We start from the raw sequence: 20078 nt of genomic DNA on the forward strand, positions 1-20078 counted from the left end.
GATGCTGGTTGAGACCTCGCTGCGGTCTTTACAGGTTGCTCTTGCCGAGGACGGTGGCGAGAGGCAGAGTTAAGGAGGCTGCTGGGCTTCCTGGTGTTTCTCATTGTTCTTGCCAGTCTGAACCTACATGGAAGACAACAAAGTGAGAAAAGGGTGTTTTTTTTAATGTTATTGAACTTGTGTTTTCACGCGAATACCATAAATGCTGCGCCAAGGGAAGTGCTGCAGACTTGTCGGCTGGGTGGCGGAGGCCGGGCCGAGCCGCTCTGCCGGGCGCACTCGGACCTCGTGTCGCTGCCGGTTGTGCTGTCGCTCTTGGTGTCCTATTGATTTCAGCTAAGCCTCCGTTTAGTGCTTCAGYGTCTGCGGAGCCATCCACGTAGAATAAGCTCCCTTTGCAAGGTATTCACGTCCGCAGAGGATCAGAAACTGTTGCGTCTCCTGGGCTTCTAGGATCACTGTCAAGGTGAAAATACTGCGGCGCTGAGAATTTTAGGAAGGTGAAGACTTAATAAATCAAAGGAAGCGATAGCAGGGCAGCTAATACAGAGCGAATCCTGCCTGTGCTGCTGTGCAGCCCGCTGCTGCCTTGGGCTTTGCGGTGTGCAGCGGTTCCTCTCCCGAAGGGCTCTTCTCCTTCRTGTGTTCTCCCAGCAAGCGCAATTGCCTTATCGATAAAGTGAAAGCGCCACTCTGTTGAGGGCGTAGTGGGACTTCCAGCAGGAAAGGAAGCCTTAAAATTCCGGTGCTCCCAGGTGAGCTGCAAAAACGAAGCTCGTTCCCTCGGTGACTGCGCTTTGCTGCCGGGCGCGGGCCGCCCTCCCCAGCGGTGCCCGGCGCTGGCGCTTTCCGTTCCCGCGCTCCGGGGACGGCGGGTTGGCGCAGCGGCGAGAAAGGTCGCTCCGGGCCCTGCCTGCCTGCCCGGGAGCCACACACAATCCAGGTTACAGATTTAGGCTCCCAGCCTCGACAGGAGCTTTTTTAAATTAATAAAAACAACCGGTAGCTTGATTAATTACTAGAGGTTCAGCTGGGTAAAGCTTTTCATGGAATATTAATGAAAGGGATCTTCTGAGTGAAAAAACCATGCCTCGTTGCAAGCCTTGGGCTGCCCTGCTAATTTGGAAATCGGACTGGGCGAGTATCCTCTCCGCATATTGCATATTCCGCAGGTTTCCCTACGCGTGTTGCAGCGCGTCCAGGAGTGCCGCTCCATGGACCGTCGTGCAGCAAAGGGGCTGCTGGAGGAAACCCGGCCGCGGCAGGGCCAGCGCTGAACCGGCCGCAATCCTGCAGGGTTCCTAATGCTTGCTTTGCCCGCTGTGGATCTTTCCTGTGTGTTTATGCAACACCCAAGTGAAAAAAGACTTTTTTTCTTTTTTGGCTAAGCTTTAGAAACGTGGTTATTACAAAAAGTGGCAGAAGCATGGAACAGGCTCGGGTGGAGTTTTTCTGTTTATCCTGATTTCTGTTGTGCTGTTTATGCTCTCCTTGTTATGCTGAACTGTTTTATATACTTGTAAATGCCAGCCTGCGACCCTCATAAAGAAATCAGCAAGAAGAAAACTTGCTGACTRAGTCTTTTTTTGCCTGTGGCTGTTGAATGAGCCCATCAGCTTATATAATATTAATATTTGTAAAAGCAAACCTACAGAGCTCATAAATCTTCCATAAAAGAGGGACAATATCTACATCTATTTTAAAATGAAGCAGGTAACTAGGRGCTAGGACAAAAGGGTATTGATACAAAGGAAGTGGATATATGAAAGAAGTGAAATTGCCATTTTAATCTGAAAATTGGCTCTGTATAAGCGATAGCTGGAGGTTTCATTGTTGCTGGAACCAGCGTTTTACTCTGGGTCTGGACATCACTTGACCCAGTAGAGCCCCAGTCCCCAGCTGCTGCCACAGTAATAGTGTGTCTGTCCCTAGCGTTTGATTCAAATTGACTGAGGAGTAAAAAAGTCTGAAATTCAAGCAGGATTTGTTCACAGGGGAGAGGAGGACTTTGTTAGCATTTTTCCTAACTCTGTGTCTGGTCCAAAAAAAATTACATAAAAAATTCTGCAGTTGCAGATTCTGTTAACCATTTTTTTTAGGGCATTAAGCAGGCTTTTTGCCCATAACTTTCTGCCACAGCAATATGGGAACCCAGATGAGAAAAAATAACACAGCTTATTTTTAGTCAACAGAATGAGCTCTCAGTCTCCAAACATGCACTGGAGCAGCTCCGTGGAGGAATGATGCTGTTGGATCAGAGTTAACACAGTCACTTTTCAAAGGAAACCTGCACTTTAAAGCAGTTGCTTTAAAGCATCTTTTCTTGGGTACCACCGGCAGTGGGACTGGAGAGGAAAAATGGGGCAGAGTGTTAGAGGGGAGGGAAAACCTCTTTTTTTACGGTGCAACCCTTCATTTCTTGCGTCGTGTCGTCCTTACCCCTTGGCACCGCTGTCCCGTCCCCAGCAAGTGCTCGTGAGATGGCGGTGCCCGGGGAGCTCGCGGGGTGCCCGGGGTGCTCAGCCGTGACACCTTGCTCCCGGCCGGCTCGAAAGTGAGCGGTGCCATTAGGGGGTTGTGTTTCCATTCATCTCCAAAATTTTTTGTTCTACTAGTTGACATGCCACCTTTGACTCACCYGATGGAAAACTTAAGCCGCTGCCCCGAGAGGCGAGAGCGTTGCGGCAGCTTTGCCCCTGCTGCCGGAGCCGAGCCCGACCGACCCGCTGCCAGGCAGAGCGCGACCCTGCGCGGGGCCCGTGGCGCTGGGGCGACGTGCTGTCGATAACCATCGCGACTCTGTTTTTTAAGGGAAATAGCTGTGCCTGTCATCTGCTCGCTGCTGATCAGCACGAAAGATCTTGCTGGCAGCTGTGTTTACCCACCGCAGCGCAAGGAGCGGTTCAGATGAATGGATATCTTTGGACGCTTGTGCCATGCAAGCAGTTCTTCCTTTTCTTTTTCGGAGCCTGAGCACAATGGTAAATCCCTAGTTCCGTGCTGTTCGGTGGGGGAGCTGGATCAGAAGATCCTTTGTGGACTCGGGCTCGGTCCCTCCTCCTTTCTCCCACCCTTGTATTTGCAAACTCTTGGAGAAAGAGGAAAAATCTGTTGCGCGGGTCCTCTTCTGGCGGTGGCAGTGGAAGGCGATGGCAGTATCGCTGGGTCCGGCCGGCAGCCCCGAGGACTTGGGCGAAACACAGTGGGGACTGCCTGCCCTGAAGAGTTCGCGGTGCGAGCAGACAAGACCAATGAGGGATGGGAGGCCAGGAGATACTGTTGTGTGGGTTTCGCAAATGAGGAATTGGGGGATGGAGGYGCAATTAGGTGGCGCTCGGGAGACCTCAGCATGAGCCCCAGACCGAGTTACGTACCCTGGGCCATGGCACRAAGTGACAAGCGCGGCCGTATTCGTTTCCCGCTCATCTCAGAGATGGAAGCAAAGGCTTCATATTGGTTCAGTCTGAAATTTTTGGTGAAGCAATTTTTTCCTTTCGAAAACAGGGATTTGCTGAAGCTGAATCTTCCTGTAGGATTAGGTCAATTTGTTTAACTCTGCACATTTCTGAGCAAAATTTTTTATCATGTCAACTCAATGACTTGGGCAAGAAATATGTTTAAGGAATTGTAGCATTTCAGATCAAATCTAATGAAACTATTTCATTTAAACATTTAAGCTGGTGAGAGTTGTAAAAAGCTTCTTATTTTAAAAAAAGTGGAAATAAGAAGGGAACACTTTGTAGTGATCTCAGGGAAAATGTTTTCACATTTTTCATTTATGCAAGTTTATGAGTTTAGCTTTTGTCCTAATTAAGGACAAGAAAATATCAGAAAAGCTTTCACAGGAGACACATATAATTAGCCAGATAATTCCAGATGGTCTTTCTCATCTCCAAATCCGGCTGCATTTTCCCTACTCAAATTTTCTGCCACAGCAGAGGTATAATGTAAAAGTTCAATATTATGGATCAGCTAGATTATGAGGAGAGAATAAACTGGCCAGAAGTCTTACCATGGAAAAGAGATGAACGAGAGTGATATAACAGAGGTCTATAACATTATGAATATTATGGAGAASCTGAATAAGGAATGATAAACACGATGGTCTGGATGAAAAATCATGTGCAGGAGAATCAGTGCTTGCAAGATATGTCGGATGAAGGGCTCCTTGATATTTGTCGCTTCCTTATATCTTTTCTTTAGGGAGCCTCCCCTTTGCTCTGGGCTGTCCATGTGTAAGCTCTCCTTCCCTCCCTTTGGATTAAGGCAGAGAGCAACTCTTGCCCTTGCTGCAGCTAGATCAGCAAGGCGGTTGGCTAGACCAATCCCTCTCCTCTTTCTTTGCCTCTCCCAGCCCGCAAYGGTGCATTCACTTTCCCCAACTGTTCTTTTCCACCTCGTTCTCCGGGCAGGCTTGAGCAAAGTTGAATTATTTAAATCTCCAGTGTACAAAAGGCTCCACTATCATTAGAGGACAAATGATGCTGTCTCCATGGCYGGAGAAGAAACCAAATTAAACCCCACCATCTTTCACAATTGATGGGCTGACTGTAGAGCTCCATGTCAWAGCTGATTTTTCATGAACAATTGGGAGCAAATTGTATATCTAATTTCTGTCACAAATGTTTTTGCTATGCAAAGGGACAAATAACAGCAGTGAGAGAAGATAGAAAAGAGAGCACTTGACCTGGCCTTCAGACTAATGGTGCGAGGGGACAAGAGGAAGGCTGCAAAGCTGCTAACATGTTCCTGGTGAGATGGTCACTAACGGAGTTGTGCCATTGCATTAAACAACAAGAAATGGCARCATAAGCAGCTTTTTCTGGCTGTAATGATATGCCACCAGCCAACTATGAGAGAGGGCGAGGGAGGAACTGAATTGCCAGTGAGAAACCCAGTGCAGGAGACCATATTCCCCGATGGAGAACCCTTAATGCTGCTGCYGTAGCAAGCTTAGGAAGATCTATAATAAAGCTTTGTAAGTGTGAAATCATTTAACTGGACTTGCCGGAGAGAGGCTGAGGATGCTGTGGCATTCAGGRTGGCTGTGGCAGGTGATACTAAGATGAGAGACATTCAAATTTTAGTGATAAGCAGGTACCGACTTTTGGCGTTAATCTGACTAAATACATTTGTGATGTATTGACCAAGGTGAAAGTCTAGATCAATACCAGTCTTGAAAAAGCTCAATAGATCAATGTTTCTTTGATACAGATAAAGAAAATAGAAGGTAGGTATTTATGGCGTTCTTTATATGCAGTATTATTCTTTGCTGATCCTTCTGCTGAGATAGAAGATAGGAACAAGAACAAATGTAAGAAAGGATTTAGAAAGACAATTCACAGACCATTTAAGAAACAGTTGTAAGAAGGAGATTTATGGTATTATTTTCATCAGTTTTAGGTTAACAAGAGGAAGAGAAGCTCTCTATGAAAGTGCATTGTCCATTGAAAGACAAATTTCTATCAAATAATGGTCTTGGTTCTAGTGAGGTGCTTGTGGCAGTGCRATTGCAGACATGTGGCCGTGCTCTGCTCACCGTGTAGATCTCATTTGGGTTTTGGCAAGGATGGATCAGTGGGTGTTTTGCAGGCCCCCTTGGYTCCCGATCATAGAAATATAGGTGCCTGACTCTAAATACTTTAAGGCAACTGGCAGAGAGGTGGTTAAAAGCATGTTGAAATGCTAGAGAGGACAGCACAGGGAGAAAAGCCATTTATCCTCTTAAATAAATCAGTCAATCCTGTCTGGGGTTGTGGGTGATTCAAATTTCAGCTTCCTCCATTAAACAAATCCTGGCATTCCTGGTGCTGCTCRGGTGAGCATGACCATGTCCCATTTATCCAGTTGAACAAATACTCTAAACTTGAGAACCACCGTCTCCATTATCAGTGGGATATTTTTACAGCTCTTTTTTAAGATTTCATTTATGCCTTTATTCTGTAACAAGGCTTATCAATCACCAAGAATGACTTTTTAATGTAGGTCAAATTTTAGCCTGAAGCTGTTGAACAGTTTTTCTTTGTGCGGCTGTGGACACCGTGTAGGAGCTCCCTGCCCCCCAGATCTCCCTTGCTGGTGTAGCTGGAGGGGAGCAGCGYGGCTTGGAAACAGCACAGAGCAGAGCTCCCTTTGGTGGCACTTCGGCTCCTGGAAACTGAGATCTTTGCATCTGAAGGGTGTGCGTTGCCTGGAAACTGAGGGGAAGAGACAAAGCGGAGGTCCCACAGCGTGTGTGGCGTGGTCGCCCCCGAGGAAGCGTCTTGTCATTTTACGTCTCCATGGTGTTTTCTCTGCAGGGCTCGTTTGTGTGTAAGCATTGAGGTCATCTCTTCTGGGCCTCGGATGACTGCTCCTGCGCTGGGGTTTGTCTAGGTGGTAACCAAATTGCTTCTGGCTCCTTCTTAAGCAGCCTGAAAACGGGAGAATTCCCTTGGACTTCAGCAGGAATTTGGCTCCAGCCTGTGGCTAAGGGAAGATATTAACTTTCTCCCACAAGCATTGGTTCAGTTTGGTCTCTGTGCATCTCAGTGCCCAGTTTGCTTTCCCCAGTTTTAGGAACTTCATGGTTGGACTTTGTGTCAGATCAAAACTGCACAATGAAATTCAAGGTGAAAGAGTCCAACTCCAACCATTAGGCTGCGTTCGGGGGACTTTTAGCACCTGGTGTCTTTTTGGGTCCAGCTGTCAGGGATTAGGGAGACCCCCCTCCTTTCTCTGGAGCTGTGCTTCCCGTGGCACATACCGTCTGAGCAGCCTGCAGGTGAAGGGAGTCTCTGCCCTTGGTGTCCATGCCAAGTCTGTTTCCCCCATTAATTTACCACCATGCCAAACCTCAGCCATTCCGCAAGCTAACGCCACAGCGAGGGAACCCAGGTTCCCCTCTGCTTTGAGCTCCTGGGGCCAGAAAACAGGAGGAGGAAAGGAGCTGAGAGTCGCAGCAAGACAATTAATGTTGCAGCAGGGCAACTTAGGTGCAACCACGAGAGAAGATATCTGAAGGTGTCCTGGGAGAGGGACGGACCACCTTAGGCACTGTCCCCGCGATGGAAGAGCTGTGAAGGGCGCTTGGCCATCRCCCCCTTCCCTGAGCCTGAAGGGAGGAGGAGAGGTCCCCATCTCTCACCCCTTACGGGAAGGTGTGACCTTACTGTGGCGCCTGCTGGGGATAGTGGGAAGTTTGAAGCACAGGGATCATGGTCAGAGGGGGCTGAGCGAAACAAAGTTGAGCAAAATGCATCTGCCCTCCAGCTTACGTTGGAAGTCAGGGAGGTTCCTCTGTTGAACCCAGAGACCCTTCTTCAAAACCACCAAGAGTTTCAAATTTGAAATGAAGCCTCAAGTGAGGTGGGATTTGCCTGGCTCTGGTCCTCCCTTACGGGCATTTTGTTGCACTCTCTGTTCTCAGCCCTGCAACAAGTTTCCACTAAGAACTGCCAGCATCTAAGAGGAGAATAAAAGATGACTGTATAATCCCTCGGGTTAGGACTCTGCTGTTGCCATTATCAAAGATAGTTTGCAGCCGGATGGGAAAATTAAATGTCAACATTGGAATGCATGAAGGTCATCGGATCCCATTACTTAAGAAATGTATACAGATCTGTTGTGACACATTCATTTGTTAACAGAGACCACACAGTTCAATAGGGAAGTCGAGTATAAACATGTAAATGGGAAAGGTATTTCCATGTGGAACGGACGGGACCTTCAGCGCCCTCCTCTCTCTCTCTCTCTCTCCCTCTGTGTATATATATATATATATATATATATGTATATATTTCTTTCCTTTTCTTTTCTCATCATCCCTTCTACATGTTTCACAGGACTGGCTGACAAAATTTGGTTATCTGCCTCCTCCGGATCCCGTCACAGGACAACTGCAGACCCAGGAGGAGCTCACGAAAGCCATCACTGCCATGCAGCGGTTTGGAGGTCTCGAAGCAACAGGGATCCTAGGTCAGTTTTAAACAAGCCCTTTTATCTGTGGTGCGCAGGGACGGCTGGGTGCAGAGATGGCTCTGAATAAGTTTGGGGAGGAGAGAGGACTGCATGCTCTAGTAACAGTGCGTTGTGGATTGGCAGCATTTGCAGGAAGATCTAACGCGTGTGTAATGTACGGCTCCGTCTGCAGTTATAAGAGTAATTACATGGCTCAGGTGCTTTGTTGCCTTGTGCTTTCAACAACCTGAGGCAAGCAATTATTTCACCAGACCCACAAACCCTTGGGGTTCCTACCATGCTTAAAATACCTCTTGATGTGTTCAAAAAAAAAAAAAGGAAAAAAAGGCAGAGAAACTAAGGCTGATAGGTCGTTTTGTTCAAAGCCTTAATTGCAGCATCAAACTGAGTGAAACAAAAACTCTGATTTAACCTCCACATTTGTGTATGTAGATCTTCCCATACTCTTTTTTAGGAAAAGGAGCAGGGGAGGGAGAAGAATAGCCACAGCAACACCCCAGCCACAGCTCCTCTCACCCCCTGCTCCTGCCCGTGGTGTTTTTGCAACGAATGGCTGAGGACTTTCCTGGTTCTCCTTGGAGAGAGCGAAGCTAGGGCTCAGCCACGGCCACTCGCAGCTGCACGGGGATGGCCTCATGGTTCACGCATGAGGCTTGGGTGTTTGGGAGTCCATCCCAGCGGCTGCCGGGGATTCCCTGTGCGACCCGGGTGTGCATTTAACCTGCTCCTGCCTCCACTTTTGACTCAGGAAGGTAGAGATGTGGAGCAACTGTGGGTGGGTGGAAAGGCTTCAGTTGTTGCTACTGGCTATATAGAGTTGCAAGGAGTTGTCACAGTGCTGGAGCAAGGCGGTCTTTCTGGTTAAGCATTTCACAAGCCGAGTGCCTCCAACATTGCCCGCTGTGCGAGGGCTGCTTTGGTTCCCGCCATGCTCTCAGCTCTCCTTGGGATCACCATGGCCGGGGGCCAGGCTCGGTGGCCCCACTGGGTTTGCCCAGCCCTGGTAGCCCCAGGTTGGCCCAAAGCCCTGGTCCTGCAGCGCTTGCCCAGCGCCCGCCAGCCCAGGCGGCGAGGGCTTGGCGGTGGGTGGCTTTTGCCTGGGCTGGTGACTGCATCTGGCTGGCATGAAGCGCCCGCAAGCGTGARCCAGCCGAATCAAAGCCAGGCTGAAGTGATGCAAGTTCCCTTGCTTGGCCCTGCCTGGTTTTTCTCAATATTCCCATTGAAAGAAGAGAGGGAAGGAGAAAGCGAGCATTATCCGCGCCCCGTCAAAGGGTGCCTGTTTGCGCTCTTCCTCTCGCGGCCGGCCAGCAATCGGCCCCGTTGTGCCTTGGAAAGCGCCGAGCCCGACGCCCGCCGGCGACCTCCCGCAGCGCGGTCAGCTTGCTCTCACTGCTGCTATTTAGGAGAGAATTAGGCAGAAGCTGCTAATTAGCAGGCGCGTCTGCCGCGCCGGCTCCCGGAGCTCCCTGGCAACGCTCGGCGAGGCCCCGGCCGAGCAGCTGCGGCCGCGGCCCCCGAACCGCCCGCCGCCCKGCCGCCCGCCGCCCGGCCCTTCCCTCTCTGCTCTTAATTAAGCAGCTGCAATTATTTTTCCCTTCCACTTTACTGCAAGCTCCAGGAGGCCCAGGAGCAGGCACTGACTTGCTTTCCAATGTACCTGCACCCTCTGGTCTGGAGTGATGTTTAAAGTGGGACTTGCAGGTGGCCCTGGGTAGATTGTGGGTTTGGTTGGAGCTTGAAAATGAAGTGCTTAACTAAAGAGATGAAACCGGCGCTGAAAACTGGTGAATGAACAACATCCGTCTGCTTTTCAGCAGGTGAGAATGTTCCTTCAGTTTCAAAACTAAAAAAGAAGGAATATGAACATTTTCCAGATGAGTTCCTAGCTTAACAAAGATATAGCATATTACATGCAAACTTCTCCCCACTTTGCCAGAGGAATAACGGGTAATTCAGAGAAACAGGGAATAAAACAGAAGAAATAAAATCCTGTGTTTTAAAAAGTAATCAAAGCAGGTCACAGGGTGTTTTCCACGCAGGTTATCTAGAGCAGTAAAGTGTCATGCAGAAGGTAACATACTGAATTTTCTTCCACAGTTCATAAGGCTGTCAATTTACCCTAACACAGTTGCTGTCGTTTAGCCCAGGTGTTAGCCGACGAGCCAGAAGAGCACCCAGGCTCTCCAGCTGCGGGGCGAATGTTGTCCCCCCTAGCCCTGAGCGGCCCAGCCTGGTGGGTAGTGCAAATAAACGTGCTTTCGGCCGAAGGCTGCGTTTGGCGGGCGCTCCGATTTGGACGGCTGCACGCCGGTGCCACTGGCCACGCGGGGAAGCCGCCGCTTCCAGGTCAGCAAGACCCTGGAATGGCTCCAGGGCTGTTGGACAGGGAACGTTATCGCAGCAGCATTGCCACCGCCCGACGGATGAGTGCATTGCCGCGCTCGCTGCTGCCTCCCAAATGCCTCACTTCCCTTTCCCCTGGCCCCGGGGGGAATTTTTAACCCACAGTTTCTAGCTCTGAGAGCAGAGGCAGTAAAATTATTTCCAGCACATTATTTCCATGTTTTGCTTTTCCTTTAATCTAGACGAAGCCACGCTGGAATTAATGAAAACCCCTCGCTGCTCTCTCCCTGATCTTGCTGCCTCAGAGACCAGGAAAAAGCGGTATGCTCAGGCCGTGACCAAGTGGAACAAAAGGAACTTGTCTTGGAGGTAGGAATTAGTCTTTTGCTATTTAAATGTTGCAGCAAAGAGCTGGTCGTATGCAGACCGAGGCTACATATATATGGCTTTGTGGTGAGGCATGACTGTGTTGAAACGCGTGCTTCCATGCTCCCAGGACCCAACGGGGTCTCTATTTAGACTCTCCTGCTGCCGATCCCAGACAGGATTCCCAGTCTTTGCCATAGGTTTGGCTTCCTGGACCGGTGTGGCCATGGGCCGGCAGAGGTGTGGATTTGGTGGTGCATGAGCTGGGTGCCGTTTACTATATTGCAGTGTTACAGTGCTTCTTTAAAGTGCTTTCTCTTGAGTTYCCGGGGACCCTGCTGTCTCCGGAGCAGCTGCCACAGATTTGGCTGGGCGCAGGTTGTTCTTAGATTGTCCCACCTGGGATCAGAGGTTGGGAGCGTTTTCTGTGTAATGGGGTGATTTGGTCCCTGTCTTCTAGTCCTTGTCCCAGAGGGGTGTTTTCCSTTCAAGTCCTTGGGTGACAAGTGTGGGACTCTCTGAACCTAGGAAATGTGGGAGCTTGGGTCCAACTTCCCAAGCCCACCATGTGCAGGCCCCTGCAGGCGGAGTGTTTGGAAACAAGTGTCCTCTTGATCCACTGCCTGACCAAGATTCGCGCTTTCTGAGGCTCTTTTTTCCTCCCGGAAAGACTGTGTGCAACAGTGATCGTTCTTCAAAGAGCAGCTGAAGAAAGCTGAGCGCCACGAGAGGCTCATGCTATCCTGAAGACACATGCTYGTGGCACAGAGGGAACTCCTTATTAATAGCAAACCACGCTTTGATCCTGACATCGTCCCTCGAGCAGGTCCCTCGAGCACTGCAGTAACCAATCTTGCCATGCCTGTTACTGTTGACAGGCGGTGAGACTGTGGCTTTAGCAGGGATTTAGTCTGCTTGCAGCCTGTCCTGCAGAGACCTTGTTTTTGGGAAGGATAAATATACTTCAGCTATTAGCTTCAGTAAGAAACAATTTTGGCTCGCGGAGGGGTTTTAATAGTGGCTTGGGAGAGGGTCCTGAGGCACTGGGATTTCTGCGCCTTTACCGATCAAGTGAAGAGAACTGCCCAAGGAATGACCCCATTGAGTTATCAATTACAGAAGCACCTGGAGCGGGGCAGTGGCTGTGGCCGGAGTACGTGGTCCACGCGAACCTTGCAGCCGCTGCTGAGCTCTGCGTTGCTGTTACACCACTAACAACTTGCAGGGCAGCTACCCAGCTCCAGCCTGGGTAAATCTAGAGAGAGCTGCAATCAYGGCAAGGCTTGAGCGTGGTGACTCTCATGGCAGGACTCAAGTCATGCTGATATATGTCAGTCGTCCCAGGCTCGAGTGCAATGTAAGAAGAGAAATAAGGTCAATCTGTGGTGGTGGCCTCAGCATCGGGGTACAAACCTGCTTCACTTTCCCTCTGAGGCTGAGTGGTGCTGCTGCAAAGGTTGCCATAAAAAAGGGTTTTAGGTCTGAGACAATTTTATATGTATGATATAAAAATTCCATCTCCTGACAAACTCATTTCTGCTTTTTATTCTTTCATCCTTTCCAAGATCTTGGCTGTTGTTCAGGAAGGGGCTATATTTTATAATTGGAGGTTGTGTAAGCCAACAGGAGGCTACAGCATTATACTCCAGTGTGGTATTTACATCCAGCACTGAGATTAGAATAGCTTTTTGGGAAACTGTCATGAAAATCTGCCAATACAGGCATAAAGTTTTACGTGCCTACCTTTTACGCATTGATTGGAGATTTAAAAAAGAGCAAACAAACCCCAAAATTCTATTGAGCTATGCATTAGAAAAGCAAAGGAAGCCTGAGCAAATGCGAGGCTGGAATAAACGGGCAAGGAGACCTTGCACAGCTGTACTGAGGGGCAGCCCCGGGAAGGGCCGCTGCGGGGGTGGAGGAGGCAACGCCTTGGAAACAAGATTTTACAGGGCTGCTGCTTGATCATGTTTCTTCCCTGAACCTTCCTCTTTTTACCCGCGAGCACAGCTAACCCGGTGCACCTGGGAGGCGCAGGGAGCAAAGCGGGGCGCCTGCATCCTCATGTCAGGTTGGAATATCCTAGCGCAGGGTCAGACACGCGCTCTCTGCTGCGCCTTGTCTCCACGGGAATTCCCAGGATATCAAGACGTATAAATCTTCTTTTCATGAAATTTTCTTGGCATGGTGCCTGGGTACCAAGGCACTCAGTTAGCTGACTGGGATCAGGTAGGAAGGGGATAAACTCGGGGATTGTCAGCGGCGGGGCTGTGGGGAGCCGTGTGCTGTGGATGCCCTCTGCCAGCGCTGGGAGCTGCAGCCCCCACCGGCTCCCTGAAAGGGGTTTCCCTCGGGTTTTGCAGCCTGTTTGTGCTAACTTTGCTTGATCGCTTCCAGTTATACCTTACAGAAGGGGGATTCACAGGCAGTGTTGTCTGAGGCGGTCGAGGGCACGAGCGGAGGGTCTCCTCGCTGCTCCTCAGCCAGCATGGCCTGCACCACCAGCATCAGGACCCCCCCTTAAAATGTGCTAACTGCCCCCGAGGCACAGGGATTCAGCCAGAGCCCAGCTCTCTGAATTTTCCGGGCTTTATCTTGCTGAACTCCCAGCCTGATGCTGAACCAAGCTGACTTCCATCAATCTTTAGTTAAAGACAAGTCCCACGTGCTTGATCCAAGCTGCAGTCTTGCAAGCTGCAAAGCTCAGGGCTTGGRGTGTTGGAGCGGGAGCAAAACCTCACGGTGGCAGCCCTGCAATCTCCACGAGCATCTCCCGGCTGCCTGTGGTGGATTTGTGTTGCCAGCTGAGCTGGGATGTGGACCTACTGCGGCGAGGGGACAGCAGCTCCCTCCTGGCCAGCAGCAGGAGCAGGGGACGCTGCCGGGCAGGTGCCCATAAATAACAGCATGTGGCCAGGATGACCCCCCTTGCGTGCACGCACGTGTGCCGGGGCTGCCCCACTGCCCCTCGGAGGCAGGAGCGTCCCATCTCGGGTGTGGGGCTGGTTCCTGACTGCCGTGACGTGCCACCAGCGGCACCTGTGGAGCCCGTCGTGGGTCTGTGTGACCTTCATGTTGCCGAAGAAAGAACGAGGCCGCTCACATCACTGCGGTGGCAGCGCAAGCTCGGCTCATTGGGCCTCATCCAGCACAGCTGCTCCTTTCCCAGCCTCAGGAACCGGCTGTGAAATTTGATTTCGCCCTCATCTTCTCCCTGGAATCAATTATCTCCCGTGCTGTCACGTACGGCCGAGCTGTAGGGTGCTGCCTGATGGTGTGTGCGTATTAGAAGGCAGAATAAGGATTATTGCAYGGAAAGAGTGGGAGGCCGATTTCACTGATCTTTGCAACATGCTGGGAGAGCCTTCGTTAAAGGGGTTATGGAGAGCGCAAGCTCTCCAGCGCTGGTTTCCTGGCATTGCCCATCTGGAGGCTGGGGCTTTTCCCGGGACAGCGCGGCAGTGTGCCGGGTCCCGAGCTGATCTGTCGAGCGACCCCGGGCGCTTTGGACAGCGTCTACACTTTCAATTATCCCCTCTTCCCCCCACTTCAGAAAAATCAATTGGGGTTTATCAGGCAATCCATGGTCTGTTGTGTTTGGTAGTTATCAGCATTTATTTTATTTCTCTCTAGTTTCAGGGTTGCACAACATGAAGGAGTGCTTTCATTAAGCAGGAATTGATTTCCCGTACATCACCAATACGCTTTCTCTTTTGTCATCGTGAGGGGGGAAACAGGAAAGGAACCCAGAAATGCAAGTACTCATTGGTGCTGMTGCTGGCCCGTGGTGGACAGAAACCTCAGTCCTCTCTGGGCTCTACTTATTAACCAATTCAGGCCCAAAATTACTTAGGGATGGGGACTAGTGAAGACACTGGCAGTACTTGCAGGAACTGGTTTAAAGCTAGCTTTTATCTGTCTGCAAGATATTCTCTTTGGGCTCCAGCTGTGCCGCTTAAAGCCGCTGGGTGCTCGGCAGCAGGCTCTTGCAGCAGCGCGGCGATGTTGCCTTGCCGGGAGGCTGCAGCTGCCCCATCGCTGGAGCTGCAGGCGCAGGCACCTCTCGCGGGGCTGCAGCACCTCCCTGCTCCCGCGGCAGAGCCGGTTGCGGCATGAACTCCCCTCTGGCACTCAGTTTTTGGAGCCTTTTCGACACGCAGCTTTGCAGAGGGCCAGACTGGTGCCGCAAGCGGGGAGTCGAGCTGGCCGGGCTGGAGAAGCCGTGTTGGCGATGCCTCTTGAGCAGAGCCATGTGGACAGGGAGYGGACTGCGACCCGTCCTGGGAAACACACCTCCGTCAGGCAGAGCCCCTTCAGAAAGCATGAACCCAATCCGTGYGCTTCAAGTTGGACCTGTTGAAGTCGGTGTGATGGGATGATCTCCCAGATTAGGTGCTGTGGCTCCAGGAGAAATGAGGTGCAAAGCTGGCTCAAGGCTGCTTAGGATAGATGTTTGCCTCGGCGCGTCCCTGGCTGCATCACATTAGATCCRTTTTCTCCTGCCCAGTTTCCGTCTTGCTCAGCTAGGATTTTACTTTCTTTAGCATCTCAATCCATAGCACCTCTTGTGGGAGTTTCTGGAGGGGGGAGTTTTCTCTCCAGTTACTCAAATCAGGCTTTTACCAGAGGCTGGAGCTCTTTAAGGGGAGTGTCAGGAGGGATTAAGGTCCAGGAGCAATGGGCGCTGATCTCCACTGGCTACCTAAGCACTGTTATACTATGAATAATAGTAATAATCAAGGTGGGAGGAAACTTCTTTAGCCTTGTGTGCATCTGCATTATGTTAGAAATGTGCTGCTTTTTCGGTGGGRTTGATAAAGCAATGCCACTGAACATCCTGTTGATATAATAGTCTTCTCCTAATCTCACTGAAAACAATTAGCAGAGCTCCTGCAATCAAATCAGATTCTGAATTGGAAATCCTGATGGGATTCTCTTGAAAAATAAAGGAGGTAATGAATAAAGGATCAGGGATTTTTCACTTACACCTGCCGCGTGCTAATAAAATGCGGGTCAGCTCAGAGGAGCAGGACCTTTTATAAGAAGCAAAATAAGTACTGATATTGTTTCTGCCTTAATTTAATGTTTCTGGAGTTAGGGATTAGAATGAATATTAATAATATTTGTCTCTTCAGACAGTGCTTTTCATCCACCAGCCTTTTACAAGTGAGATCAGATTTATTATTCTCATTTTTACGGCTGTGGAAAGTGAGGCAAAGGAAAGGAAAATGGCTCAAGCAGTAAAGCACAGCTTGAGGCAAGAAGAGCAGATAGTATTCCTGAATCTGAGTCCCATGGGCACTCAGACCTTGGAGATGAGGTCTTAAATCGTGGAGTAAGCATGGTGCGCTTTACATGTATAATTATTTATTTAGTTGACATTAAAGCTGCAAAGGATTTACCTAAATCTGGTGGTGTATCCTGGAAGATGAAGACACTTAGTTAAGGATTATCTGGAAGCCAGATGACCTTTTTTAATGTAGCAGAGGCTCACAGTGAAACCTTCAATTAGAGCAATATCAATTATATGCTGTTAGTGTGGAACCTGCTCTTCATCTGGCCTCAGCCAGCCTCTTCTATAAATTAAAAATTGCCTGAAAATTGTTTTTTCTAATCGCATGCTCATACTGTTTGTACCGCCACGTACCACTCCTTAGAGGTGTATTAGCAGTCGAGGTCTGTCTTTCTCTAGACTAGTTTAGGGATAGCAAAGGCGTAGATACGACTGATTTTTGCTATTGTGGCTGTGATATCTTTTGCCTGGTCTGTCCAGTTCATTTACGGCATCTCCAGGAGAGGCTTCCCAAGGTCTTCGGAGAAACTGTCGGGGAGGTTTCTTGCTGTCTGCTTGTTCTCACAAGTCCAAGGTTTTTTTCTGTCCTGAATTTAAAACTCACTGATTTTGCCTGGGTCAGGAAGTGGTACGCTTTGGGCTGTATGTCTCTGAGGGCATGGGATACGGAGCAAGTATTTCTGAAAGCAAGAGCAACCAACCTCTGCAAGTTGCTTGTATTCCTCTTTGCTGATCCATAATGTCTCCCAAATTGTTACATAATTGTACGCAAATTTTTACTAGTAGGAAGAGCTTGGGTGACATGGCATCCCTTCCTGACACCTGTAATTGCCTCTGGAGGTTTAGTCAAGTCATTACTTTGCACTGGTGCTGGGGAACGGTGTAATATCAAGTGATGTTCTCTGAGCTATATTATGCAGGAGGGCAAATGAGGTGATCATAATTGTTGCTTCAGCCTTTAAAATCTGTCAAGCCATGAATATTTCATGAATGCTTTGGTTAGTGTGCTGGTACACAAGAAATAAAGTGTCCATTATTACTAGGGTAGAGCTGGCCAGAAATTTTCCAGTAGAATTGTTTTCTGTCAATAATTACTCAGTCGACAGTATATTTTCCTGAAATGTATTTATTTTTTGTCAAAATTGTCAATGAAAGATTATCTAAATGTACTCTTTCAGAAGTAGGGATGCCGTGTTGCATCTTTGTCTTTTCACCTTTTATATTAAATCAATAGTATTAGGGATTCTTTCTCGAGGTTTGGTTACACAGGAAACATTGACTTTTTTTATGCCAGCTCAGAGCAAAAGGGAGGTTTGAATTACGCTGCTGCAGAGCAAACCCTGGCACACTGCTATGCCCATCTGACTTTTCTTCCAGGACAAGGCAGTGTTGGGGACCGAATGGTGTTATCCCAATATAGAGAAAACATACTGCCCCCTTGATACATGCAATAGTGTAGTAAGCCCCAGGTAATCAGTACTTTTTCTACCAAGAAGCAAGACCACAGCTTCTCCACTATAGTGTTCCATCAGATATTCTGTCTTCCACAAGTAATAGGTTGGAGGATTTTGAACATCCTTTCCTCTTCCTCCTTACTATATATTGCAGTCTCAAAGATTGCTGGCAGTGTGCAGGTTTCAGAGTTTGTTTTATGCCTCCAGCAGACATGCTGGGGAATGTATGGAAGCAGCAAATCTGTCGTGGATTTACGTGCCAGTGTAACGAGAATGAACAATGACCTGCTGGTTGTTGCAGGAAAACTTATGGGCCTGTGTGTGGTGCGAAGGCTTCAGAAGTAAATAATCTTTATATTTGGGTTGCACTTGGAACAAATAAGTGGTGAGGAAATAATTATCAGTAGATCTGAAAGAGAACTCACCAAAAAAAAAAAAGTTTGGGCAAGCTCTAGAATCACGGCTTTGTGATTTCCAAGGATGGGCAAGGTACTAGTTCTGGGCACAAGTGACAGACTTGTCTGTGGAAGCACAGCTAATAGCTCTGAAATGTAAGTGACTCGGAGACTCACAAATACACATATATCATGTGTGTTGAGGCACTTCTTGGGTGAGCTAAGAGCTTTGTAGCCTCCTCACAGAGGTATTGTGTGGTTCGCAACTGAGCCAGGCATCTGCAGAGCCCTTTCTGGTGGAGCGCAGAGAAGATCCAAGGCATGGAGGAGCTCACTCTGAGACGTCTCTGTCATAAAACAATCAGCAGAATGAGAAAGATGCTCATCCTCTGTGTTAGTCTTATCCTTTTTTTTGTTTTTGTTTTTTTTTTCTCTCTCTCTCAGGGTCCGCACCTTTCCAAAAGAATCCCACCTGGGCCACGACACAGTCCGTGCCCTGATGTACTATGCCCTGAAGGTCTGGAGCGACATTACCCCACTGAATTTCCATGAAGTGGCCGGTAACAATGCCGACATACAAATCGACTTCTCCAAGGCAGATCACAATGACGGCTATCCCTTCGATGGGCCCGGTGGCACAGTAGCACATGCTTTCTTCCCTGGAGACCACCACACGGCAGGAGACACTCATTTTGATGATGACGAATATTGGACCTTCCGATCGTCAGGTACGTCAGGGTGAGAGAGCTGCAGCCAGACTCACGAACTGCCAGCTCCTCTCTTCTGCATTGATGTTTAGTGTCGTTCTGTCTCTGTTACACCTTCACTCCTCAGACCTTCTTCTGGTTCCCTCTTCAACCTTGCCAACAAGACACCACCACCCACTGTCGATGACCTTTTGTTTTCCCAGAAGCCTCACTGGCATCTCCTTGTTTCTCCCCATCATACCCACAATTGCAGGTTCCTGTTCACGGGAAACTGGAGCATAGTGCCTTTTGGACCCGGTTGTCCCCTCTGCCATGCAGTTGCCATTCATTTGTGGGAGGAGGTGTACGAGGTGACAAGGCAGTGACCCCCACCCCGCCTTTGCATGGTGGCATCCAAGGCTGGGCTGGGGAGAGCCAGCCTTCCGCTAATTCATGGATTAAAACTGGTCCTGCCACAGCAGAGGAGTCCAGGTCCCAGCCACTGCCWTAACCCTTCTCCGATCTCTCCCACGCCCTATGGCTGCCTCCTGTCTTGGAGGATGGAAATCCTGATGCGAGTACAGACTAGGCTGAAAACTGCCATTTTTAACAGAAAACAGCTAGCCCTCCTGCCCCTTAGGAAGAACAGGCAGAGCAACRCCAACCCGGTCTCTTCCCCGGCGTGGAGGGGTATTGGTGTGTGTCTGTGAGACCTCTTGGCTGGGGACAGGGTTCCCTGACTCCATCCTCTTTTGGGTGGCTTCACTGCCATGTGCCTCAGTTTCCTGTTTTTAGAGGAGCTTATTTTTAAAGCGTATTTACACTGACCTCTCTGGAAAGAGCTCTGAGGACTACAGAGAAAAAAAACTCCTATACAAGCTACGTTTGTCCTGCCATCTCTTGTCCCTTAACTGGCTTCAAGATGATTATAAGTTACGGTTTTATGGGATTTCTTTCTTTATATGTCATCTTGTCTAGCTAACAGCACAGTTTTAACAAGCGGAGGGACCTTTACAAGTGAGTGTGTCTCAGCTGTGCAAGCCATCTGTAGAAGATCCCTTCTCACAACCTTTGTGCTGGGTGCACTTCGACAGCATGTTGCTGCTGCAGTCACCAGCTGCTAATTTGCTTGTCACACCATGTCTTCTTCAGCATCCCAGTGGGCTTCTGCTCCCTCAGCTTAATGGTTTCATTTAGACCTAATCATCTTCTCTGAAACCAGCTAATATCTTCTCTCCCTGCACCCCTTTTYTCCTTTTCCTCTGTTTAATTAGATTTCTCTCCCCTGCACCACTCCTCACTGTTCACAGGCAGGAATATTCACCAGACGTGCTGGAGGACAGGGGGCTGGGATTGGCTGGAGTTAAACCTGAATGTATGGAGAACCCAATTTACAGAGACATCTGAAAGCACAAAATGAAGGTTCAGGCCAGCAGTCCCAATCGCTTCTGTTTCCCGCAACACTTTTGAGCTCGTCACTCCAGTAAGCGCTGGATGTAGTTTGCTGGTTGTTCCTCCTGCTGCATTCAGGCTCTGTCAGTCATTCGTCTGGTCTGTGGATGAATTCATTTCCTCCAAT

General features: G+C 49.2%; 1 protein-coding gene across 1 annotated transcript in view; it reads left to right on the forward strand.

The window, feature by feature from the left end:
- Window positions 1-7330: 7330 nt before the first annotated feature.
- MMP17 (matrix metallopeptidase 17) overlaps window positions 7331-20078 on the forward strand; it is a 28910-nt gene continuing 16162 nt past the window's right edge. The window contains exons 1-4 of the mRNA XM_026058874.1: window positions 7331-7342; window positions 7824-7956; window positions 10548-10674; window positions 18258-18541. Of these exons, the coding sequence (XP_025914659.1) occupies window positions 7331-7342; window positions 7824-7956; window positions 10548-10674; window positions 18258-18541 (556 nt within the window). The remainder of the gene's footprint in view (window positions 7343-7823; window positions 7957-10547; window positions 10675-18257; window positions 18542-20078) is intronic.

The sequence above is a fragment of the Apteryx rowi genome, unplaced genomic scaffold, assembly GCF_003343035.1.
Source record: "Apteryx rowi isolate R43461 unplaced genomic scaffold, aptRow1 scaffold_15, whole genome shotgun sequence".
NCBI lineage: Eukaryota > Metazoa > Chordata > Aves > Apterygiformes > Apterygidae > Apteryx > Apteryx rowi.